Genomic DNA, 27,114 nt, shown 5'->3' with positions numbered 1-27,114 from the left:
ATATTCACTACCTCTGCCTCTGAGGTGCTTCACTTCTGTGATGAAGGGACAGGACTGGGAAAGATGGGTATCAGTCCTCTTCCCCACTGTGTCCCCCATCCAGGGACAAGTTTTACATGACATTAAGCAGTCTGAAGCTGCACTGGAGCATCGGGTGCCACCCCCATCCACATTAAACTCGTGCTCTTTGCAAACTTGAATTCCTGTCTTCTGCAAACAAGCCATTGTGGAACTAGCTGAAGTTGTTTCCAGCCTTCTGTACAGTTTGTAAAAATACAGGGTTTATTTTAAGATTTCATCTATTTCTAAAAAGAAAGATACTAGACTGTAAATGTTGTATAAAACTTGAAATGAATTTTAAAAATAAAGTCTTGAAAGTTTTTTTTTTCACTTCCACGTATTTTATAATAGTCTTCCAGCATTAGCCTAGAAGTAAAGTTTTGCCATTGCTTGAAGAAACTTCTTTTTCCTTCTCTGTGCAGCAAGCTGTAGCACTTCCTCAGGATTACTGGCATTCAGCTCTGTCTGCCCAATGGCTTTAATCTGAAAACAATAGAGGAGACATCACTAGCAACAGTCACTCCAAGTAAAGCTGGTTCAGTACACAGCATTTTCAGTGCTAGTTCAAGCAGTGCTTTTTTCCCTGTAACACACTGTGCCACCCCACTACACCTTTACATCAGCATCCAACCTTGATTCTGAATTACCCAACCAAATTACAGCAGAAGTGGCAATTTCTTCCAAAGATAGTTTCAGGGAGGGAAAGACACACTAAGAAAAACCCAAAGCCCAAGGCACCCTGTGTTCACTCACCGCTATCTGCCGCTTGTCTGTCTCCCCTCTTTTGTGGTGGAGATCTGAGGTGGAGTCAAGAAAAGACACCTGGGTAGGAAACAGACTTTTTCTAGCCATAAACATCCAGTATGAGCTTTCTGTAGTGCTATTCTAGTGAAAGGATACATGTCAAATACTCCAAGATAGTGACATCCCAGATGTATTCGTAGTAAGAATCCATGGCATCATGGCTGAAAGAGAACACAGGTTAGATGATCTCACACAATTCACAGGGTGTGTACATGTTTATAAACTCTGCTGTAACATTTACCTGTTCTGTTCCTGCAGTGCCTTAAATGCAGTTTTGTAGTCTACTTCTCTGAGGAACTGGCACAAAATAGCTACCTGTAAGGGAAGACTCACAGGTGACTTTCACAGCATTAATGTCTCCCCAGCTTCTACAAACTTGCAGTAATCCCACCCCAAGGCCAGACCCAGCCAAGTGCTGATTTCCATGGCAAGCAAGTTACAAGCACTGAACTTGGAGAGCCCACAGCTCATTCTGAAATAGCAACAACAGCAGCAGCTAAGAGGAAAAATGTTTTTTACTCAAATCTGAAGGGACTGAGCTGGCTTCCAAGTTTCTAAATGCATTTAATAGCTCTTAAATCAGAGCTTGATATAAGCCTTGTTACACTTCTTGAGAATGAACACTCCCTGTGAACAACACTGGCCACATGTGGCTACCATGAAGAACAAGGCCAGGTTCCCAACACTGCCCCACAGATCCCATGCTATCAACTTTCCATGAAAATAGTCAGCTCTCTCCTAAGAGAAAAATGGGACAAAAAAACCAAAGACCCAAACTATTTCTACTTTGTACATTTCCAAATATCTGTTTACTCTAATATTAGAGTCCTTCTCTAGAGTCCTAGAAGCAATAGTAACAAAATATTTTATTGCAGATTGCATTTACAAGGGAAGTTGGATTCAGTGTTACTTTCTAAAAAACCCTCCCCCTCTTTTAACATAAAAATATGTATAAACTAATTGTTTTTCTTAATGCCATGTTTCACCTCTTACCTGGGTGTGACAGTTGAGTAAAGAACAGCACTTGATCATTCTTTTTATCACCTACAGAATGGTTAAAAACCAAAGAGTTTTGAAATGCTAGTACTGGAACACAAACAGCAATTTTATTCTTTTTTTTTAAATACAAAGATCAGCAAAATAACTAGGTACAGTCCTCTGACACTCCCACAGACAATTCCTGGGTTTTAGCACATCCACTGATCAACAACAGAGCTGCCACCACTTCAGAGACCTCAGGTGAGGATGGGCTGCAGAACAAAGCACCGTGTTTCTGGTAAGCCAGCTGGGCTGTGCTCTGCTGAGGAGCTGCACCCTGATCTCCCGCGGCCGCAGGAACGGGCTGACCCGGCTGGGACCAGCAGAGGGAGCGGCCTGAGGGACACCAGCCTCGCCCACCGCACATGCTCAGCTCTTTCCTTACCTCGCTACCAGCGAGGGCCCCAGTTCCAGTGCTTTTCCAGCTGGCACCTCTGCACCCTCAGCCTCTACAAACTAACAGAAAAGCCTCTGTGCTTCAGCAAAGGAGAAGCTTCAGATTTTCTATGGCCTTCAAGTAACAAGCAATGAGAAATGAATCCATGAGGATTCACATCCCCAAATACATCAGCTGTAGAATCTTACAGGCTACAGAAATGTGTCCCATGTTTAGCAGTTTAGTCTCCACAGAGAATCAGGATGGTGACTGAATCCAAAGAGAGATTTTTGTACATCTAAACCGCATTTTAACTCACCTGGTCTGTGTACACATCTGGTGGCACCATTTTATTGAAGAAATCTGAGCATACAGCTCCTGCCTGTAGGTAGTAGTGAAGGGCTGCTGAATACTGATTTGTTGCTGCAGTAGAAAAAAGCAAAGTAAGGTCTTAAAAGTAAACACAGCAGTTGTTCATAAGGCTGAGATCAATTGTTTATGGAATTACTCAGATACATATATCTCAGCTGAGTTCTACTGGGAAAGTGACTTGCCTATCATTGTTTAAAAAGCACAGACACACAGGAGGTCCTAGAACATTGACAGACAGAAAACTACACAATCGGGAAAACCAGCAATACAGGCAAAGTTCTGCCTTTTGGGAATCACTTTTTACTTTATAGGTATTTGATCTTAAATCCATCAACCTCACAGTGGAAAAGTAGTTTGCCTTCACTGAACTTAGCATGCAGATGGTAGTGAGGGAGTTTAGATGGTGTGAGTTAGAGGGTCAGCTGACACCACCACACCCCATGGTTCAGCACATGTTTACTCCCAGAAGTTCTTAGGCTGTCCTGAAGACAGGCTCTGCAGTGAGATCAGTCTGCTTGTCCACACTGCTTCTGAAATACAGACCTGACACGCCAGGAGTGCTCCAACCACTGCCCTTTCAGGCAGCAGCTTCTGTGGCTTCCTACATAAACACCCTCCTTCTGGGATGCTGTTCCACTTTGTTTGAGCAGCAAATACTGCCCATTTACAACCCTGAATCACTCCTGTATCTATGGTGACAGCCCTGAACGCAAGACCTCTTCCCTTCACCTGAAAGGATAAAAAGCCTCCTCTAGACAAATCTGTCTCCCTTGGAAGCAACAGGCTAAGATTTCTGCAATACATCTTACTGCACACCACAGACATCCTTCCAGTCCAAAAAAAGAGATCGGGAAACATGCACCTTGGCTCCTGCAGTAGCCCAAAGCACCAGCAACCAGGGGGCAGAGAGACAGCACATATCCTGTTTTACTGCCAGAAAGAACTATCTGGCTTAAATGCTAAATTTCATTAGACTGGTCTCAGATAATTTAAGTTAAAGAAATGCTCAAATACACTTGAGGACAGCTACAGATATGTCCTTCTCCAGAACATGCACCAGGTAGTACCATACTTATCTGCCTACCTTCTGAAAGCCCATTCTTCAGCACCCACACCTCTCCACTCTACTCACACTATGAAGTAAGTCTGGGTAACTGGCTCTAGATTGGGAAATAATTTAAGAAAGCATAGAATCACTTAGGCTGGGCAAGACTTCCCCAGGCAACTGCTGCCCTGGCACAGTCTGGGTGCACATCACAACACCCAGGATCCGAGACACTTGTATGTTCCAATTCTGCTGGCTGCTCCCAGCTGAGGGAGGGTAAGTACTGGGAAAGACAGAACAACAGGAAAGAGCTCCCCAGATCAGGAGTTCATGCTACCTTGTTTACAAATCAGAGATATTTCCTTATATAAAAATACAGAACCTCTCTGCTCATCTGCTCCAGTGAAGGTGATCTCCACATTTAAAAGCACGTACTATTGACACAACTTTCCATTCACTTATAGAAGACTCTAAATTAGGGGTCACACTCAAGGACCAACCACACCCACTAAAAACGTGACCAATGACCCTTACAGTAAAGTCCTCCTTACCCCAAAAGCAAGTCTGCATGACTCAGCCTCTCTGTGGGCTTAGACAAGCTCCTAGACAAAGTCACCTACACTACAGCATCAAAAGACTTGAAACAGACATGGGTTTCACTTACCAAAATATATATCTGCCTGAATAATTAACCAGAAGTGGTTGTTTGCGTTGATAGTCAATGCATAGCTGACTAGCTCTTTTACTGTAACAGCCACAGCTTCAAAGTCCACTGACTGAAGACTAAAAGAAAAAAAGGAAGGAAGAAATCCTAGATTATTGTTTTGTTTTTTTTAAACACTCCTCTGATTTCACATCTAGTTTAAGTACAAAACACTTTGCATTTAGTGTCAAGCAAAAATAACTCCAGGAAAGATTTAGTGTTAAGTAAGGTTACTGTCCAAGCGTTTCAATACATTAACTCTGATTGAACAAATACAGACAGGGACAAAAGGTCAGAAATATTTCTGTAGCTGACACCATAAAAGGGTTCTGTGCAAAAACGTATGTTCTCAGTTTCAAGACACTGGCAGACAACACCTGAAACTACTGTCACAACATCTGCATAAATGGCAACAGACAGCAATCTCTGGAAACTTGTGGGACTAGCTTGGAAAGGAAGGCTGGGAATGGTCTGGCACGCTGCTTGGGCAGCCCTTCCCAAAGCTCATAGGAAATCTCCATTTTAAACACTTGTTTTTTCTCACCCTACAGCTAAATTCTGGTAACCTTGAAAATTACTTTTTCTGTTTAACATTATAATATACACTGAAGTCTAACTCAATACGTACCACATGCCACTTACCCTTTTAGCCATTACTCACACGTACCCCAAAAATTTCACTAGTTTTGTATTCAAATACGCTGTAGTTCACATAGTTACATATAGCTCAGTAAAGCACACAGTTAAAAAAACTCCTACATTTCTTGTACCCGCATCTCCATCAGGACCATCAAATTAGCAACAAAAGCCTCCACACAATCAGTTCAATCTGCCCACAAACAGAATGGGGGTCAGCAATACCCTCGTATGGCACAAACCACACTAACACACAAGTCCTAATATGCAGTAACTGCAACCAAACTAACTACATAAACATGGATTTTGAAAATAATTGTATTTTTAATTATCATCTTACTTGGGGATGGATGAGGGCCAGATGGAAATGTGCTCTGCTGCAATATCATTCACAATATCTTCCTAAGAGAAGAAATATGGTACCAGATGTTAAAGAGAGAAACACTTCAAGAAACCAAAGATGTTTATGATATGTACTAACCCGAACATTATGAAGCTTGACAAAGAGGGACAATATTGTGGTTAAAACCAACGGTTCCTGTAAAGAAAAAAAAAGCATCCCATGAACTAACAAAACTCTATTTTCTTCCCTAAGCTTTAGAGCTATTTAAGAAACTCCAACATCACTATAATTTTCTGTGGAAATAGGGCACCACTTTGTTAATTACTCCAGATTTTCCTGAATAACTGCTTGGATATAAACTTTACACAGGTTTTGCACACCTTTTTATGTTGTTTCTGTGGGTACTGCCTAGCCTTAAAGCTAGGTATACTACAACTTTCTATGAATTTAGAAACTCACAAGGCATAAAATGATTTCCCTTTCTCTTCTGCTGCTTAGTTATGATGCAAGCAGCAACTTCAAGTGGCAAATATTCAAGGACCACTTCTTCCAAGCTCAGGATCAGAGCATCCCAATGGGTAGGAAATCAAGTACGGGAGCCAGGAGACCCACATGGTTAAACAAGGAACTGCTGGGCAAACTGAGTGGAAAAAGAGAATCTATGGATCATGGAAGGAGGGGCTGGCCACTTGGGAGGAATACAGAACTGTTGTCAGAGGATGCAGGGAGGCAATTAGGAAAGCTAAGGCCTCCTTGGAACTAAACCTTGCTAGTGAGGTCAAAGACAATAGAAAGGGCTTCTTCACATACATTGCAGATAGAACTAACACTAGAAGCAATACAGGCCCACTGCTGAATAAGGTGGATGCCCTGGTGACAGAGGATATAAAGAAGGCAGAGGTACTGAATGCCTTCTGTGCCTCTGTCTTTATTCTGCAGACTGTCCCCAGGAGCCCCAGATCCCTAAACCCCAGAAGAAGTTAGGCTGAAGGAGGAGTTTGCTTTGGTAGAGGAGGATTGGGTTAGGGATCAGTTAAGCAATCTGGACATCCATAAATCGATGGGTCTGGATGGAATACACCCGTGGGTGCTGAGGGAGCTGGTGGAGGTCGTTGCTAGGCCACTCTCCATCATCTTTGGTAAGTCATGGGCAACAGGAGAGGTGCCTGAGGACTGGGGGATGGCAAATGTCACTCCAGTCTACAAAAAGTGCAAGAAGGAGGACCTGGGTAACTATAGACTGGTCAGCCTCACCTCCATCTCTGGAAAGGTGATGGAACAACTTGTTCTTGGCACTATCTCTAGCCATATCAAGGATGAAGGGGTCATCTCCCAACATGGTTTTACCAAGGGGAAGTCATGTTTGACCAACCTTATAGCTTCTATGAGGAAGTGACTAGGTGGATAGATGATGGTAGAGCGGTAGATGTGGTTTATCTTGATTTCAGTAAAGCATTTGACACTGTCTCCCACAGCATCCTCGTAGATTAATTGAGGAAGGGTGGTCTAGATGATCAGGTAGTGAGATGGATTGTGAACTGGTTGAAAGGAAGAAGTCAGAGAGTTGTGATCAATAGGACAGAACCTTGTTGGAGGTCTGTGACTAGTGGAGTCCCTTAGGGGTCAGTACTGGGACCGGTACTATTCAATATTTTCATCAACGACCTGGGTGAGGGAACAGAGTGAAACCTCAGCAAGTTTGCTGATAACACCTGAAATGGGAGGAGTGGCTGACACACCGGAAGGCTGTGCTGCCATTCAGTGAGACCTGGACAGGCTGGAGAGTTGGGCAGGGAGAAACTTGATGAAATTCAACAAGGGCAAGTGTAGAGTCTTGCATCTGGGGAAGAAAAACCCCATGTACCAGTACAGGTTGGGGGCTGACCTGCTGGAGAAAGACTTTCTCCTAGACTGACCTAGGAGAAAGGGACCTGGGGGTCCAGGTGGACAGGATGACCATGAGCCAGGAATGTGCCCTTCTGGCCAAGAAGGCCAATGGCATCCTGGGGTGCATTAGAGAGGATGTGGTTAGTAGGTCAAGGGAGGTTCTCCTCCCCTTCTCTTCTGCCTTGGGGAGGCCGCATCTGGAAGACTGTGTCCAGTTCTGGGCCCCTCAGTTCCAGAAGGACAGGGAACTGCTTGAAAGAGTCCAGCGCAGAGCCATAAAGATGATGGAGTGGAACACGTCCCTTATGAGGAAAGGCTGAGGAAGCTGGTTCTCTTTGAGCTTGGAGGAGACTGAGGGGCGACCTCATCAATGTCTACAAATATGTAAAGGGCGAGTGTCTGGAGGATGGAGCCAGGCTCTTCTCAGTGATGACCAGTGATAGGACAAGGGACAATGGGTGCAAACTGGAACACAGGAGGTTCCACGTAAACATCAGAAAAAACTTCTTTCCTGTGAGGGTCACAGAGCCCTGGGACAGGCTGCCCAGAGAGGTTGTGGAGTCTACTTCACTGGAGACATTCAAAACCCGCCTGGACACGTTCCTGGGTGATGTGCTCTAGGTGACCCTGCTCTGGCAGGGGGGTTGGACTTGATGATCTTTTGAGGTCCCTTCCAACCTCTAAGATTCTGTAATTCTTTCTGCTTCCCAAAGGAATACTTTGCTTTGTGATAGGTGGAACAATATTAACTTCATGATAGCTGGAATAAAATATACTCATAATGTTAACAGATCTTCACTGTAAGAGCTCAGGACAAGATTTTTTCACAAGCTATTCCAGCTATATAGCAGGTACAGCAAATTCAGAAGTTCTTCAGGGACATACAGAACACCTGTATAGATGTCAGATTTTCTAAACTTAATAGGAAAAGCCCTGGAAAAAAAAACACAATCTTGTACCAGAAGAAAGTTCTGGTTGCAAACACATTCTTAAGACCAGCAGAACTTACCCGAAGCTTTTTGATGAAGGACAGCAATTCACTCCTAAATCAGGGACACAAATAACTGTGTAAGTAATCATCCACAGCAGAGAATATAGGCAAACTTAACACACTGGAAATGAGAGTCGGTGAAGCAAATTCTTCACCCACAAAATACTCCTTCACCTCTAAGTTTACAAATGCTCAAGCAGGTAATTAGCTCTTATATAATGTGTTTTAAATGTAAAACTTGCCGTAACTGTATTTGAAGTTATCTGTTTTTCCATCAAGCTCTAAAATGCATGAAAATCACTTTGTAGTAAGTCAACCATTGCCTCTAAAAGGGAGAGAAACTGTAACTATCCAAGCTAGGGTTGCAACAATGACCTACAGGCTTACAGAAGTAGGTACACTGTGACCGTTTGTAAGGTACATATAATAACAACAGGGTCATTGTTCTTTACGGTTTCAATCAGTGGGTTCAGAACAGAATCAGTATCCTAGAGTACACCTGTACTGCTGGCTCTCCTCGCCCAAGTACACAACTGAAACCTACAGCAAGCACATACCCCCTTCTACCCATACCACAGCAGCATAAGCAAAAGCAGCTGGTCTTCAGGCACACATTAACCTGATTAGCTCAAGAAAGGCAAATAAGCAGTCAGTATTGACAGGTGCACCTTTTCCACGTTTTTAAAGAGGGAAGCTGTTCAATATAATAATACATTCCAGAATTTACCAAAACAGACAGCTTATAATTGAGTTGGAACTAAGGAGACTGGAAACATTTAATTAGTGGATAAATCAGAGAGTCCTGAATCAATCTATCAATCAGTTAATGTTAGCAGAGGTTAGGTAACTTGACAGTAAAATTACTCTAGTTAACAATGGTGCCTTCTTTACCTTCTCTGCAGGGGCTCAGCTGAACCAGAATTTCATTTCAAGATGGAATAACATCTTCAGAATAGGCTACTCAGAAGCCTAAAGCTAAGCACAGACACCTACACTGTGAGCTAGGTGTTTAATACAGTGATAGAAGCAGTTAAGTGTCAGCCAGCAGTCTGCAGAGCAGTTCTGTCCAGTGTAAAGCAGACACCTCCAGCCAGTCAGCTGAACTGCCCTCTGGAAGCCAGTGATTTTGCTGGAAGACTTACACTGATTACAGTGGGAGCACAGGCACATCTGCTTTGGTGTCTGTGTACTGACCTGAATCCCACACCCTCCTTTTCTCTCTCTGAAAAGTCAACACATCATCCTAATACCCAGAGACACCAGTACAGACTGTTCACTTGGTCGATACCTTTAGCTGCTGCCACTACTCTGATAGTGGAATCCAGACTTGGGGTCAAACATCCAATTCAAACAATCTTTTAAAATCATTTAAGAAAACACACCTGTACATAATGCCCAGTGTAGACTCCCTGTGCTTTATCAAACTCACTCTGCCATCATTGCCCCGTTTGTGCTGGTTGGACACACTGCAGATTTGTACAACAACTTCCCAAAGGTCTTTAGCTGTCCGTCTGCTTTCTTTGGGACCTGGAAGTTCTTTGCATGTAGCAGCCAGCAACTGTCCCAGCTATGCAATACAAGAAAAAAAATACAGTTTTGACTGTATTTGACTGAGTATTGACTACAGAAAAGGAATTACTGGTATTTAAAGTGGCTAAGAAAGTGATTTTAAGTTACAAACTATGAAGCAACATGACTAAACTGGAAGGAACCTGGAAGACAGGAATTAAACAACAGAAGATTTTCCCCTTTAATTTCCTTAAGGTATATTTCATTACTATGAGCTCCAGAAAACAAGGTTACACTCTACTTAAGTATATTACACAAAACCTAAAAAGCATGAAATACAGTTTTACAAAGACTAGCCTCATAGAACTACCTCTCTGCTATACAGAAAAAGCTGAACCTCAAAATAGGAATTAGGAAATACAACAGGCAAGCAAAGCAGGCCAAAAATTAATCTGTCCTGTAATATGATCTGCATTCAGCTTCAGCACCTAACTCTGAAGTAGACATGATGCTGTAAAACCATTTTGAAAGTAAAGTTGCAAAAAAGGTAGAACTTGAAAATCTCCAGAAACTCAACACTGGTTTTAGATTCAAAAACCAAACCAATGGATTTGGAAAACAAGTGTCTAGAACAGCAAAACAAGAAGTCACAAAGCCTGAGCTCTGCAAACTTTTCGTAGCTCCCATATGAATCTAAGCTGAGTTCCAGCTAAAAAGGATCTGCTGCAGGGTTTCAATCAGTTTATGGATCATAGCCACACATGCCTGATGCTTATGGAACCAAACTCAGCTGGCAGCCAGCAAGGGCTAAGATGCAGTTTTTTTCATCTGTTCTTGCAGCACAGCCTCCATGTCTTTCACCAGCTGTCAAACACACTGGTTGCTAAGCCTGGCTGTCTTCTGAGACAGACTTAATTCATTATAGCTACCAAACCCAACACTCCTGAGACAGAAGGGTACATGCTTTTACAAGTACAGAAGACTTCAACAGGAAAAAGTCAACTGCAGCTTTACAAGGCTTTGGGACTGAGCTCTCATTACCTTCACGTAAGGATTAGTTTGAACCAGAGGTAACGGAACTTGCATGGTCAAATACTCATTCTCACGCCAGTTTAACAGGAAGGCAACACATTCTTCAGCTATCACTTGTCGAAGAGGAATATCTGGAAGAAAAGAGTTTCTCTGCTTAACCTTTTTTTAAGGTTTTTGGGGTTGGTTGTGGTTTTTTTTGAGAATACACAACATTGTGTGAGACTAAGTTAAACCCATTCCCTCCAATTAGCCCTTTCTGTTCCTTACCTTCTATCACAGTAAAACAAGATGCTTAGCTATACAAGAGACTGCACCTCTAAAAATAAGCAGCAACAAGAGCTTCCTCCAACCACAACAGTACAGTGCTACTCCCTCAGTATCAAACCATGCAGACTGCTTTAATGATTAGCAGAACTTTTCAGGTCAAAATGCAGACATTTATCCTGTTCCAATCCTTTAAATGGCACTAAACAAGCTGTCAGTGTTCAGCAATGTACAGGCATCATGATGTTACTGTTCTCATTTCCAGCTTCTGAAAAGTAATAAAACTGCTAAACACTCACTGAATTTAGTGTCAAACTTCAGCATTGTTTTTCCAATTACACACCTAAATGATATATCTACCATAAAGAGTTGGGGTTTGTTTTTTTGTCTTCCTTTCTCCCAGGCTTTCTGCTTTACTGCATCCCAGGAAGGACAGCAATGTACTTACCAGGTACTCTCATTTCCAAATATCCTCGGACTCTGCTTATAAGGTCAGAAGGAGGACGTTCTCCAGACACACCAGCTCCAGCTTCATGAGTGTAAATGTCCAGAAGTAGCATTTCATTCAGCATGACTTGACGGAGTTTTGGAGAGAACTCAGTCACAAGCTCCAAGCAAGCAGCAAAAAGCTGTTTTGCATGGACAAAATCCTGCAGTTAAGAGGATATGCATTAATGGCTTCTAATGGATTCATAAGGGAAACCACCAAGAGTTATAGCACTGCTCAGCTCTATCCTGGCTGAGAGAGGTGCCCACAAAGGCATGCCCATAGAGGCATCAGACTCAGCATCATTATTGTTAGCACTGCTCAAGTATCTCACAAGTAACATTTTACATGTTTGAGTCCCTTCAACTTGCTATTAAGCTTAATAGTTCCAACAGGTCCAGATTTCTCAAACAAAACAAGAAGTCTGAACAAAAACACATCAGAAATAACTACTGGCATATTAAGTACAGTTCTGTTTTAACCTTGTAGTTTAGCAAACTACAGCATTGTTAATTTCAAGGCAACTAAAACAGCATTCCAATAAATTATTTATGTAAAACAGTCAAAAGAACAGCACTTCGTATCAGTAAGCCAAACCATCACCGGGTTTAGACACAATGTGATTGAGTACATCACAATCAAAACTTCGTATGGATAAAGTTTCCTCCAGGCCCAAGTCACAGGAAAGCCAGTGTCCTTTCTCTACTGATGGAGCTTTAGACAGAAATATTTAGCCATTATACAACACAGAGCTTGTTATTATATCACCCTCACTGCCCAGTTTTTCAGTTATTTTTCTGAAAAAGGGCTTTCCATATTTTCAGTGCTGTTGAAATTCAGTTGCCCAAACTAACTCACCTGTAGCTTCAGATGACCTGCTCACCTTAATTGCACAGCAGTGTAATCCCTTCGCCATAAGGATGTAGACCAAATCCCTAGTCAGATTGTCTTTGATTCCTAAAATAACATTGCCGTAAACATTTGGTACTTCCCACTGGGAGAGAAATGCACAGGACATTTGCACAGAAACAGGTTTTAGAATTCACATCACTGCTTAAACCATTAAAAACAAAACTGAAATACTGAAAATGCTCGACAAACTTAAGTACTAATTCCCTCATTTTTACATCTAATCAGAAGTAATCTATTGCTCATGTAGAAATACAATAAAAATTGTTGGGTACTCTGTTTGCCTAGACTCCAAATATGCAATAATTGGGAGGGGAATCTCTTCCTGTCTCCTGCTTCCAGCTTTTAATGACAGGAACTTAAAACTACAATACTATTGCTAACTGGTCAGAACACTGGCAACAAAAGCTAAATAAATTAGTTTTATCACAAGAAAAGCTTATGATACAGTCAGTAATTCTGTAATACAAAAGGTTTTACCATTTGTTCCAATACTTTCAACAGAGAATGTCAGTTTAATGTGTATCATCATTCTTATTAAACCACCACTACGTGTGGGGGGAGGGAAATCACACTGAGGATGACAAAATGTTTATTGTTCTTCGCAATCTTTGAATTACACTCTCTGAGTACCACATAAAATAAATTACCTTATTTGAAACTGTCCAAAATTGGCGTTCTGAAGTCATACCATGCAACTCAATTAAGATCTGGCGAATCCTCCAAGGATCTACTGACAATATGAGCTGATGTTCAAGCTGGCCAATATTGACACTTGCTGAAGCTAAAAGAAAAGCCATCAGGTCTCCCCATATTCCTTCTTAATGTAGACACATTTGTTTAGTATGTAACATTTTAAACATAACACAGTAAGAACAGCAAATACATATGTGCTTTTATAGGCCACATACATCCTTTTGTGCCCTTCCACAAATACCTTGTGCTAGCTTCCCAGACCTAAAAGACTGCTTGCCCTTTTCTCACACGTAGCACCTCTGACTACTCCCTTATCCTTGCTTCAGTTAAGCAGTAGATTCAAGATCTGCACCAAAAAATGTGTTCCTGTGCTGTCTTACATAAAAATAAGCATTTTCACATCTGGCTTAAGTAAACATAAGTCTGCGTGAGAGCTGAAAAGGTGAGTTCTTTCCAGCTTCTATCACCATGTGGCACTTCTTACGACAGCTTTGACTTGTGCTGCAGCACAGCCAGCCAACTGTATCTGGGAAATGAACTGGACAAAGAGATCTTGATAGGTTCACTTTGGTAGGTTTAAAACTTCATCTAGATGGTATTCCAGGTCCATCTCATCACACAGTCACACAAACATTAGTGCTGGTTTAAGTCCAGGGGCACGGGACCCTTACTGGGAACAGCTGCCACAGACAGATTTGGTTCAAACCAACTGCCACACCACCTCTTCCACTTGGTCAGTTAGGAGACACATTTGTTTGAGCCTATCTATTGCACTCAGTTGAGATACAAGCAAGTAACAGCCACATTCTTGCACAAGTAGGACATTCACCAACTAAAGGCATTTGAAACTGTCCCATATGACATCCTGGTCTCCAAACTGACAAGGCATGGATTTGACAGATGGACCACTTGGTGGATAAGAGATTGGCTGGATGCCTGCACCCAGAGAGTTGTGGTCAATGGCTCAATGACCAAATGGAGGCAGGTGACGAGTGGTGTCCCTCAGGGGTCAGTACTCGGACCAGTGCAGTTTAACATCTTTGCTGGAGATATGGACAGTGGGATTGAGTGTATCCTCAGCAAGTTCGCTGATGATACCAAGCTGTGTGGTGTGGCTGACACCCCAGAGGGAAGGGACACCATCCAGAGGGACCTTGACAGGCTGGAGAGGTGGGCCAGTGCCAACCTCATGAAGTTCAACAAGGCCAAGTGCAAGGTCCTGCACCTGGGTCGGCACAACCCCAGGCACAAATACAGGCTGGGGGAAGAATGGCTGGAGAGCAGTCCTGAGGAGAAGGACTTGGGGGTGGTAGGTGATGAGAAGATCAACATGAGCCACCAGTGTGTGCTGGAGCCCAGAGAGCAGCTGCATCCTGGGCTGCATCAAAAGAAGTGTGGTCAGCAGGGCCAGGGAGGGGATTCTGCCCCTCTACTCTGCTCTGGTCAGACCCCACCTGGAGTGCTGTGTATAGTTCTGGTGCCCTCAGCACAGGAAAGATATAGACCTGTTGGAGAGGGTCCAGAGAAGGGCCACCAAGATGATCAAAGGCCTGGAGCACCTGTGCTTTGTAGACAGGCTGAGAGTGTTGGGGATGTTCAGCCTGGAGAAGAGAAGGCTCCGGGGAGACCTTATAGCTGCCTTCCAGTACTTGAAGGGGCTACAGAAGAGCTGGGGAGGGGCTTTTCATGCAAGCAGATAGTGACAGGACAAGAGGTAATGGTTTTAAACTGAGAGAGAGGAGATTTGGGTTAGATATTAGGAAGAAATTCTTCTCTATAAGGGTGGTGAGGAACTGGAATGGGTCGCCCAGGGAGGTTGTTGATGCCCCATCCCTGGAGGTTTTTAAGGCCAGGTTGGATGAGGTTGTGCAACCTGGTCTAGTGGTAGGGTTCCCTGCTCATGGCAGGGGGATTGGAACTTGATGATCTTTAAGGTCCCTTCCAACCTTAATGATTCTATGATTGATTCTATAACTGGAAAGTATTCTCTCTGAAAACATTCTCTGAACTTTTTGATAACAGACCTGCACACAGTAGCCTTAAGCATGGAAAAAGGTAACTGTCTGCACATGTTCATGGAAACGCTGGGAGAATTACCTGGGATATCATAAAAAGAAGTCACAGGTTTTGTGCACAGGTTGATTCGAGGGGATCTCTTCCGCATTTGATCAATGAGCAGCTTCCGTTCATCATCTTTCAGCAGTTTTATGAACAGCTCGTGAGATGAAATCATGAAGACAAACTGAAGATCTTCCAAACCCAAACATAAGTTTCTAAACAAATAAAAAAGGTAATCCTTGAGCAGGAAGAAAGTGGTTATTTTTCCAGTTCTAAGTTCTCAAAACATTTATTGTGCTGTATTATATTGCTTACAAAGTGTAAATTCATTTTATGTTAATAAGGGTACATACTTGAGAAATGCTGCCATTTTTCTCTTCAATGCTTCAGAAGCATTTTCCAAGTTTATGGATCTTGAACAAACCTCGGAAAGGAAGCAGTAAATAGTTAAGCAGCCCTTTAGAACTCTTAAAACACATAGTTACAGCCAGTGTTACTGCCCAGTATTCTGACTCACAATTAGTATCAGGCAGTAACTCTCTCTCCAAGTGAAGCAACAAAGTTATGTGACAAACACTGTAGCCAACACAGACAGACTTGAGTTTCTTTCAATGTGTGCACCAGACAGGCAGTTTCAAACAACTGTGATTCTCCCTGAGGCACCATTCACATCCTCTTTCCTCTTCCTCTGATATTCAGGTGTGTGGACACCGAGTGCTACAGCATCAGTCAGCCTCACTAGATCATTAAGTACCTATCAAAGCCCTTTTACATGAGTTTAAAAATGAAGCAACATTTCTAAGTGCAAACCCGTAAGATTCACTAGGGCTAACAGTTTACAAAAAATGTAAAAGCAGCAGTTGAAAGCTAACTAGATAGCTAAACTTAATTATCAGCTTAATTATTTTGGAGAAACATGTTAAAGTCCTAACATGAGCAGCTGATGAACAGCTTTTGCTTCCTCTGAAGCAAAGTACTGTCAGTCAATTTTTGCCTCATGTTTGAATTAGTAAAAGTCTCAAATTTCACAAAGATGATACGAAAATAACAACAAAGCAACAAAGAAATAAGTTTAGTTTGAGCAGGAATACTTTCCTAAAAAGCTTCACTGAGGACTACAGTTTAATTCTCACACATAATTCAGGATCATTTAATGAGATGCTAACTTTTGCAACAAGGCTGGTATGGGAAAGTGGTCCTCTTCAACAAACGATTTTTAATTTCTAGTATCCTGTAGAATTTGTTCCTGAAAAATCTGTACATAATTTAATGATGTCAGGAATTGCAGCTATTTCAAATCTAAGCTGAAGCAAGAGGTCAACACTGGTTCCGCCTCAACAGACAGAAACAGATGCAAGATGGATTACAGAGTCCAACTGTACTAACTGCAAATAAGTTGAAAAAAAGTTTGAGAAGTTACCTTACAAAGTATTTTTCTCTGCTTCAGAAATTTGAACATTACTTGCAACATTAATATGATTCTAAGGGGAAAGAACTATCTCACTAAATAGTGTTTCCCCTTCTAATTTCAGATAACTTCTTACCTCAAGGAGGAAGTCTATTTTCTCTTTGCTAGGTTTCAGGAACAGTTGGCAAAACAGAACATCAACTATTCGACCCTGCAATATATTGCAGACTGTGTTGCACACACAGACTTTGAAACAAACTTCATCCAGAGCATCATTCCTGCATGAACACAAAACCAAAGATCACAGAACTGCTCTGATAAACACAGAGTTGGTGTCACAGCACAACTCCAGATGCCAGATCCCAAGACAAGTTTGCAGCACAGGCCTCTTTTCACGACTGCACTCTGAAAAGCTTTACTTGGCTTCTACTTAAGTTTACCCAGGACCTCACTTTTTTAAAATAAGAAAATTCCCTCCCTGCCCACAGCTCTATTTCACATGCAGACTTCATTATTGCTTTAGTCTGAGCACCACCCAAACTCCAACTAGAGTACTGCAACTGGCACAAAGGTGCACTGCTTCTTGGCAAGCCCTGAGTGTGACAGGCAGTCTGAAACACTTCAGGAATATCTATGCATCTCAGAATACACAATCGTTGGACAAAAATCAAAACCAATAACCAGAACCTATGGCTTCTTTCTCTTAATCTTTGTGTGCTTTAACTTCATTGCAAAGTCATGCTCTTCCATCTTTCACTGTCTAGTACTCATGACTGAAGATGCTCTGTTACCAGCCATATCACAAATGAAACCACCCCTACACACTGCTTACCTACAGCCTTTAAGATCCTCTTCTAAGAGATACTTGACTTCTCTCTGGCTGAAGTGAAAGCTGAATTCAGTAACTACTAAACTCTTACACAAAAGGCTGTTATCAGGAGGCTGTGACCACTAAATTCTGAATGTCGCCATGTGCTCAGCATCTCTCAGTTGGGAGCCATCCACAAGTTGCCCTTCTAACATCTAAATTCTCTCTCTGCTTATTGTCATGTTTTTCTTATTATAAATATACTATACTAGCCCTTCTGCCCTGGGGCTAGTTCAGTGGTGCACAAGGCTCCTACCACAGATAACTACACTGCCAGTGTTCCCAAGGAAGTACACGTCTCCTACAGTATTACTGCTTAGTATGGTTGGCCTGACCAGCTTTGACTTCAAATTTTAGAAGACCTCTAAAGAGGTGTTAACTGAACTATAAAATTATATACACACACACAATAAATTATTACTTTTACCACTTAACACATACATTTAAAAATAATCTTATTTTTTTCCATATATGGCCACAGCAAGACAGATTGCAACACAGTTCCTTGGTTGGAAGATGGAGTTTAGACTGTCACTAATCAAGTTTCTTTGATGTAAGTAATTTTTTTGTTTGAAGATTTTGTATACTTTGCATTAAAAAGAAAAAGTATTGAAATTTGCTTTTCATCATCATCGAACAGGTAAGTAATGTCTCACCCTTGTTGAGCTTTCTGGAAGAGCTCTCTCAGCACTGATTGCCTGAACTCAACAGGTAAACTGAGGGTTATATTATCTTCAAGGAATATCTTCACTAAGTCCTATAAACACAAACACAGTTGGAATAGTCAATGGATAACGCAAAAACACAAATCTTTTTTTTATCTGGTAAAAAATATTCAACTAACACAAGCATCTTGCACCTGTACGTAAGACTAAAATTCATTAAACCAGAAAAGGACCAAACAACAAAGACATTCTCCTGTATCAGAGGATCAAAGAAAAAGGAAACCAAAATAAACTTGCACATCTCAGCAGCAACACTCCTCAAAAGCCAAAGAATTAAATTCTACTTGAAAATTCCAGGTATCAGGTAGTAGGAATTACTTACATTGTATAAAACCCAAGATATTTTAATCTAATATATATCAAATTATGTTATACTCCTATATGCATTTATTCTAAAACACTATGTTAATGCTTAACTGGAACACTAACATTTATTAAAATCCTTTTAAGGTGGAATAATCCACATGGAATGATTAAAAACTCTCAATTATCTGTGAATTTATTTACCTGATAGTTGCCAGATTTCAGACAGCCATGGATTTGAATGTAAGGAGTTGCCTGTTGAGATGCATCATCAGAAGAGGAGGTAAGGACTCCACAAGCTTGACAGTACCCAGCCAACCGCTCTTCATCGATGGTAAAATGAAGTGACGATGAACCAATCTGAAAAGAAAGAGTTAATCAAATCTTAGTGAACAAAATATTATTAAATGTGACTCAGAAACATTCACAATTTCCCCAGGTAACAGCAAAACAACAAAAGAATGTGTGCATACACACTCATTTTCCAATAGCATGCTTCTTATGTGCTCTTTAAAGCATAGACTGTGATTTGTCCTTTTAGATAAAAATCTTAGTTTTACAGTTTGGGGAATTTAAATAGGAAGCAAAATAAAAACCAAAGCATATCCTACTTGTAAATTAAAATTTCCTATTTTTAAAAGGTCAGAACACAGACAATTTGTTTCCCAGGGAAAGTAAAATAAAAACAATAAAAATGGGAAGTGCTGAATGTTTACCTTCCTCAAAAAGACATCACCAAAATCATAAAACTACAATGGACGCCAAATGCACCGTTCAAGTCAAGTTAATACTTGCAGTGGAGATGTTATTCTTCCATTTTGTTCATCAAGACAATTTGTGTAAGAGAATATTCACCACAAAACATAGAACAAAGTAGCAATATACTTGTGCAATTACTACCATTTTAAACAAGGCACAACGTGGAAAAAAAAAAAAAGGTGTTAAGATCCCACGAAGTTCCTTCAAAGACCGTATGTACCATTAACAGTTACTAAATTGCTAAGGAAGCAAGGAATAATCAACTAACGTTCAGAAGAGCTGAACATATATGCTAATAGAAGACTCATTACCTTTGCAATCAACTCCTTTGTTTTGGAAAACTTTTCTTTAGCGTTTTCATGAACAGCTGCGTTTGTAGATCCTTGTTGAAAATAAATTGCACCCAAATCATAGCAAACCTGCAAACAGCATTGATATAAAAACACATTATCTTGGAAATGTGTGTAACATTTAAAGTCAAGATGAAGTATTTCAGTGCAAACCTCACATATACTATTCCTACTTTTATCTCATGTACATACACTACACACCTTCCCTCACATACTTAAATTGTCTCCTCTTTAACTGTGATCTCAGTGTGAGTAATTCTGCACAGGCAGTACAAAATTACAGACTGACTTCCCTGTAATTGTTAAGAACAAAATAATAAGCTATCCTTGCCAAATAATAGTTTACTCCAGGGTGTGGGGGGGAAATGAGGGATTATGGGGAAGCAACAATTATTTACAGCATTGAAAAAAGTTCTACTAATATAAAAATGAAGCCAGTAGTACCCCACTGCCTTAAAAAAAGAACACAGGAATATTAACAGAAAATTACTGCAATTTAACTAAAAATTATTACTTACAACTTCGTCTAAAGAAACAAACTGAAAGCCTTAGTACAAAACGTATGCTACCTGGCACTGTATCTCCTCTGCACTGATTTTCAGTCCAGCTGTAGAGCTCTCCGTTTCTCCATTTACCATACCAGGCTCCACGGCTAATAAATCTAGAGTTCTTATAGTGTGGACGTAAAGATCTTTGTTTAATTTAAGTGCTCCTTCTAGGACAAGGATGGAATCAGCAGCCTGCTCTTTCAACTGTAATAGATCAAATGCATTGAAAAAATTAACCTCTTCATTTTGAGTTTAGATCTGAGTTCAAATTAACACTAGAAATGTAGAAGTACAGTAAAAGGATAGTAAAAAATGTCTTTATACACCTGTCTCATTGCTGTGTAGAACCTGTTCCCGTATTTCCTGTACAATAAAATAAATCTGTGATCTCTAATTTAGTTTCAGTTATTCAGAGAAGCAGTATCAAATCTTTACCTCCACTTGAAACAAAATGTTTTTCTTGTTTCACCTATACCATTTTGTCTTTTTGGAGCATTAAGTTATACAACAGCCAGCCTGTAACTTTTTGGTTGCTTCTCAGCTGAAACAAAACCAGCTTCTATGTGAACAGAAGATTTTTTTCAAAAACTCTGATGAATGGGTAGAACAGTTAAACATCATGCTCATCTATTTGAAAAAAATATTAAATCAAGTAAAAAATTGTAGAACATGTATAATACAAATTCTGTAACTGATTCCAAGTAGTACAAGAATAGGAAGATGAACTAGGCTACCTATGGAAGTGGAGGGTTTGCTATTCCTCTTTCTTGTGCCTCTCAAAGGGAAATGCTTTAGGCACAACCAGCATTCTGTTGAAAGCTACATACAGAAAAGTTACTAAATCCTTTTAAAAAAAGCTTTAAGTGTTGAATTTTGCTGCCATATGATTTTGCAGCTCAAGCATGGTATGGTCTTAATTACTAATCACACACTGACTTTGTAGAGGCTTCACAGGGCTCCAAGGATGGACTGATGAAAGACTACTTCAATCATGCAAAACGAACTCGCTACTATACGCAGTGCAGAGACAGCACTGTCCAAAAAGTACACACTGCAACTGTAGCAGACACTAGAAGTGTAAAACACAATATAAATATACTGAATCCAACAAAACTGGTGCAATTGTTTATTTCCTGACCATTCATATTTACATTTAAATTCAAGCAAAAATAAGAAGAGAAAGAAGTCTCACCACTTTCAAAATATTTTCAGTTAGTTCCTTTTCTTGCTGCATCTGGTTCATCCTAGAAAATACAGAGAAAGGTCAAGATCTCAATTCTAAAACAAACCTTCATGTTGTTTTACTTCATGTTCTAGACTACAATTAATTCATAGTAAGTTTTGATTTTAAACATCATTATGCAGGACCACTGACTCTTCTTAGCTAACTATATCTGCAATACAGAATTATGTAATGAAAAATACAGGTTTTTTGTGTGAATACAGTTCAATAAAATGGAACTTTTAAAAGTTTTCTTTGCTTTTTCCTTTTAAAGTCAGATTGTTAATATTAGCAAAACTATAATGAAGAAAGCAGCTTCCACAGCCTCAAGTCTCTTGAAGCATCACTATTTAAATCTTCTCAAGCATGTTTTGGGGCAGAAGTGTGTTAATGTAAAAATGAAAAGTTTTTTTTTATTATTTCCCCATACATAATTTTTTTAACTCCTGATCAGACTCAGATACATATAGGACAGTATCTATTAGAGATCTGTAGTAAAATTAGGAGGAGGAGTATTTTTAATCAACATAGTTAACAGACACTCTAACAAGTATGGCCTATATAAAATTGACATAAAATACATGGGAAGTATCACTGAGATACTTACAACCTCATCAGAGAAATTAGTAACATAAAAGTCAATTCCAAATACAGGTTGTAACTAGAGTCACACAACTTCTAGAATGCAAAATTAATTCTGACTTTAAATTAATTTTTGCCTAATGAAGCAAATGAAAAGACTTCATTATTTCCCAAGTTACCATACATAATGCAGTAAATTGCTATAATGAAGCAACTGTATTAAGCAAGCTACTATAAGTTAAAAAAGGACGCAAGAAATGTATCCTGTTCAACCAAGACAGTAAGTATTCTGCCAAGGCAAACTGCCATCCCCCTATCTCCCATGATTTCTCATGCCTCAGTGAAGACACAGAGACAACAACATATTAAAATAGTGGAATGACAGACAAATATATGTATCAAGTATGTCTGATGAGAAAGTAAGAAAATACTTGCAATAAATACAAGTTTTCCATGGTACAGCTAGGCATTGTAAGCAACTGCATGTTATTAGCATGATTTAATCCACTTCAAAATTAAAATTCTGATTACAAAATACATACAAAATCCAAATGAATTATGTCTGTAACTTACACATTTAACTGAGGTGGACCTGGTTTCACTTGCTTTACAGGAAAGCTGCTTTGAACAATGGTCCTTATAGCCCTATACAGGGGAGAAAATTAAGCAAATAATGGTATTAGCCTCAGAAATTTAGCAAGCTTACTACACACCTCTTAAAAATACCAGATTATCATTTCAGATACATGATACCATTAGAATACATCCTCTACTCAAGATCTAATATTTAAGAAATGCTCTTGGGGCCACAAAAAGCTAGAAGACACTAAGATTTTTCTCTTTATAGGGTGACAGTTCAAACCACTACATTGACTATTTTTTTAGGGAACAAAACCAGCTGTAGAATAGCTTCTCAGACTCAGCTCCTCACTACAGCCTACCTACAGAATCTCAAACTAGCAATTTTGTGATATTTCTCCTTCTGCATATAAGTATATAGACAGAATAAAACACTGTTTTGTTCTACGATGATTTTAAGATTATTGCCTTGAACTAGCTTACCATCTGTTGTAGAGTAGTATTGCCATTGCAGTGGTTGGGGGTAAGCTGGACAGGTCCACATCCACATGTTTGGTTCCTGGGGGAACTTTGCTGATACACAGAAGTTCATTCAGTAGCATGTTCAACACCGGTACAGACAAGCTATTAAATATAAAAAAAAAAAAGAAAACCAGATACCTCACAGAGTAATCCTACTTCTGTAATTCTAAATAATACACACTACTATTCAGTACTGTATCATCACTTAACAACATCCCATGGAAGTAAGAGTAGTAAACTTATTAAGCATAATGAAATACTCTGTATCAGACGGCATTCTACAGCAGGTATGTAGATCAGTGGCCACTATCAGCAGCAAAAATTAAGTTGAAGTGGAAGGCTCCCCTGAAAGGTGAGCTCCTCCTCCTATGCACCACTGAATTAGCCCACACAGACACATCCCCAGAACAACCCAGCCACCTATAAATGCAGGTCCCAACCAATAAATTATTTTCAAAGTATTCCCAGATCACACTTTCAGAAGGTAAACCATCACAGTTCCATTGCAAACAGAATTTCACATATATAAAGGGAACATTTCCCTGTGCTGTTATTGCTTATCTCCCTTTCTGCAGCATCCACCAGCAAACAGTGAAGTTAAGACTAGGAACTGGAACAGAACTCTGTAGAGCACTCTAAGGTGTATTACATAAAATACACATTAGCTGGGACAGAAGTTTCCCTAATAAAATGAGAAGGCATGCAGGCTGGACTGCTTCACTCCAAGTTTTTGAGGTATAACTTAACACAACTGAAACACTAATTTAGGCATTATTTGAAACTTGAAACTATCAGCTACTGCCAAAGTACCTCTGATCTCGTGAAAAATTTGTATTCTTTGCAACCAACACTGAAAACAACCAGCACAACTGTATTTCTAACAATCAAAGTCAGAATTCCTGTTTAACAAAATTTAAGCCTTGTGTAGTATCAGACACCAGGCCTGTTATCAAGCTATCATTTTAAACTAACAAATACTAGTTTTACTATGTGAGGTCCAGCAATCTTGTTTTCATTGGCAAAAGCAGAATATAATTACACTATTTATAACAGCAGAAGGTTTAGAAAATGCTAATGCTCAAGCTGTTATTTTATTCCTTTTGAACCAGCATGACTGAAGCTTTGGGTATAATCAGCTAAAAACCAAAAGCATGTGTCTCAAGAACAATCTTAGGCTTCATAAGCTCACAGAACAAGAACTCTAACTGCTATATAGATAGCTAAATAGATGAAATTACATCAGACTGGTTCTCATAAAAACCACCACAGATGGACAAAATGATCCTCTCAAGCCACAGAATCAGCCCAATAGTATCATACAGTAGTGCTGATTTTTTAATCAGGATTATACCTGCATTTTATTGGACTCAATGATCTCAAGGGTCTTTTCCAACCTAAATGATTTTATGACTCTATGCACTTTACAACTGCAGCAAGTGTTGCCCCTCTAAAATTTCACACTGCTAAAGTGCAACTCCCTGATGTGCCTCATCAGATCACTCAGCTGCCAAAATTATTTGGACTGAAAAAGTTCAAATGCAAAATGCAAAGGTGAAGTTTGTCTGTTTCAACCACAGTCAGTTCAGTGGATCCAGTTCAGATACATGGAGTGCTTTACAACAACAAAACTGGAGCAAGACCTCCAACTTCAAACATGTCAGAACAGGGAAACAGGCTGTTTTCTTCAGTGACAAAGCTAACCTAAAATCATCTTTATGCAATTTAGATGTGCACATCTTAATGCTTAAGAGTCACTGTCCCTCCACTCTAAATCCTAAACAGTGTTGATTTGCTCACACACATTGCCTTTATCAAAACCCTTTTCTAAATCACAGGTGAAACTGAACATGACTTCAGTTGTACCACCCAAGACAGCAGAATGATGCTGTCAGAAACGGAAGTAAGACTCATTTCTATTTGTTAAAACAAAGATCTCAAGCCACTTCAGTTTAGTAATTTCAGCATGAATATGCACAGACTATACCTTTTCTCTAACACATCCAAATCCCACTTCAGATGAGCAGCGACTTTAAGAGCAAGAAGTTTTAAAATGCGGTTTCTTTTGTTATCAGGTGGTGGCTGGACTTGGTTCTGTTCATTCACTGACGGTTTTGAAGCTTGTTCCAGGAACTGGACAATCAGCTGTACAGGTGGTGGGTCTGCAAAGAACACAGCCACTCTTTCAATTCTTTGTAAGCCCAGAAATTAATTTCTTGTTGCACCTACAATCAGGATCTTATCTCAGTGTCATTTTTACAGATAACATTGTCACCTGGCAGACTGTAATCCCAAAGGGTATCTTCCTTAAGCTGACTCAAACCAGACTACTAAAATATCTTTGTTTAACCCTCAGGTTACTTTACCCTGGTAACCTCAACCTCACACTTCAATTTATTTTCTCCATTTTGTATTAATTATGTCTCAGTAGTTGCATCTACAGAAAATAAATGCTGCCTACTGAAATAACAAGTTAGCTGTTGTAAAAATACAGACCTACTTGCAATGCTCCTCTGTATTTTAAGATTTTAGAAGCAACTGCTAGTACTTTTGAATAAATTCAGAAAATACCTTCAGACTAATTTGAAAAGGCCCCTTTTACAATAAGTCAGTTTTTCCAGTACCTTCAAGCTGTTATGAAAAACTGATGCCAAATCATAATTATTACACTCTCAGTAGTGTTCCAGATTTCTCCATTTCTTCCACCTGCTTGTAGATCTCACATACTGAAAAGGACTATTCCCACTTACGATCGTCAAACGATCCCCTATTTTTAAATACAGTAACTTCCTTATGAGACATCAGACTAGATTTCAATTCATTCCAGGCCTAAGAAGACAAAGCTGTTTCAGCACTGAACCTTTAGCAAGATGTTAGTGGGAGGAGAAGAGGTGCAAATTGTAATGATTTTTACAAGGAGCACTTTGCAGAATCCTAGGGGTTGGAAGGGACCTCGAAAGATCATCTAGTCCAAATCCCCTGCCAGAGCAGGATCACCTAGAGCACATCACACAGGAACTTGTCCAGGCAGGTTTTGAATGTCTCCAGTGAAGAAGACTCCACAACCTCTCTGGGCAGCCTGTTCCAGTGCTCTGTGACCTTCACAGGAAAGAAGCTTTTTCTGATGTTTACGTGGAACCTCCTATGCTCCACTTTGCATCCATTGCCCCTAGTCCTATCACTGGACATCACTGAAAAAAGCCTGGCTCTGTCCTCCAGACACTCCCCTTTAACAACTTGTAACATCTGCGCAGAAAAAAAAAAATCATCATCATATATTCAAAAGGAAACGCACATAAAAGATAAACGAAGTTAGTCAATACGAAATTTAACATAGAACGAGACAAACGCATTCTCAGTTGCGATAACTAAGCTGCACAGCCCTGGCTGCACACCCCTCTCTCACCCCCGCACCCCGACTTCCCCGCCGCCGGAGCCGCACAAAGCCCAGCCCGCCGCCGCACACACCCCGCGCCGCACACACACACCCCGCGCCGCACACACCCCGCGCCGCCACCCTCCCGCCCCTCCAGCCCTCGGCGGCCCCTCCGCAGCGTATCCCGGGGAGAAGCGAGGGAGGGATGCAGGGAGAGACGCAGGCGGGCGGGCAGAGGCGGCGCCGGCAGCAGGCCCCGGCGAGCAGCAGCCGAGCTGCAGGCCGCAGCGCCGGGGGAAGGCGCCCGCGGGGAAACGAGCCAGCACGTCTTCCCCGGGGCCCGAGGGGCAGGGCCCGGAGCCGCCGCGGGGCAGGGCCCGGAGCCGCCGCGGGGCAGGGCCCGGAGCCGCCGCGGGGCAGGGCCCGGAGCCGCCGCGGGGCAGGGCCCGGAGCCGCCGCGGGGCAGGGCCAGCCGCACGCACCGGGAGAGGGCTTCCGCAGGTGCTGCTCCAGCAGCGACTCCTCCAGCAGGAACTCGAACCAGGAGGTCTGCGGCGGCGTGCAGGGCCGGCTGGAGGTGGCGGCCTCCCGGTCCGCCGCTTCCGCGCTCATGGCTGCGCCGGCCCCGCCGCCTCCCCGGCCGGCGGCAAGATGGCGGCCGGCCC

At 41.1% G+C, this 27,114-nt stretch overlaps 1 protein-coding gene across 2 annotated transcripts; it reads right to left on the bottom strand.

Moving 5' to 3' along the window:
- Positions 1–254: 254 nt before the first annotated feature.
- On the bottom strand, positions 255–27,114 carry INTS8 (integrator complex subunit 8). Of its 2 annotated transcripts, XM_051611684.1 has the most exons (27): positions 26,932–27,114; positions 25,061–25,235; positions 23,038–23,178; positions 22,549–22,620; positions 21,364–21,415; positions 20,193–20,375; positions 19,585–19,692; positions 18,719–18,874; positions 18,143–18,243; positions 16,755–16,896; positions 15,564–15,634; positions 15,250–15,425; positions 13,107–13,240; positions 12,431–12,541; positions 11,509–11,710; positions 10,806–10,927; positions 9,638–9,822; positions 8,274–8,307; positions 5,516–5,572; positions 5,375–5,436; positions 4,360–4,478; positions 2,598–2,701; positions 1,858–1,908; positions 1,106–1,179; positions 961–1,025; positions 814–857; positions 255–543 (listed from the first exon to the last, which is right to left on the bottom strand). In XM_051611684.1, the coding sequence occupies exons 1-27, from the start codon at positions 27,059–27,061 to the stop codon at positions 427–429; spliced, it is 2,988 nt and encodes a 995-aa protein (XP_051467644.1). In that variant the 5' UTR covers positions 27,062–27,114; the 3' UTR covers positions 255–426. The 2 variants fall into 2 exon arrangements, with proteins under 2 accessions (XP_051467644.1, XP_051467646.1); XM_051611686.1 differs by lacking the exon at positions 20,193–20,375 and having other exon boundaries at positions 26,932–27,097.

Source organism: Apus apus, chromosome 2 (assembly GCF_020740795.1).
Source record: "Apus apus isolate bApuApu2 chromosome 2, bApuApu2.pri.cur, whole genome shotgun sequence".
Taxonomy (NCBI): domain Eukaryota; kingdom Metazoa; phylum Chordata; class Aves; order Apodiformes; family Apodidae; genus Apus; species Apus apus.
Note: the sequence above shows the minus strand (reverse complement) of the source record. Positions and strands in the feature narration are given on the sequence as shown.

Excerpts from the sequence above, each read along its gene's own strand:
- INTS8 (XM_051611684.1), bottom strand. The coding sequence starts at position 27,061 with ATGAGCGCGGAAGCGGCGGACCGGGAGGCCGCCACCTCCAGCCGGCCC. Across the intron at positions 11,711-12,430 it reads TACACTGCTGTGCAATTAAG|GATTTTGTCCATGCAAAACA; the intron begins GTGAGCAGGTCA and ends TCTTAACTGCAG. Across the intron at positions 544-813 it reads CAGACAAGCGGCAGATAGCG|ATTAAAGCCATTGGGCAGAC; the intron begins GTGAGTGAACAC and ends TATTGTTTTCAG.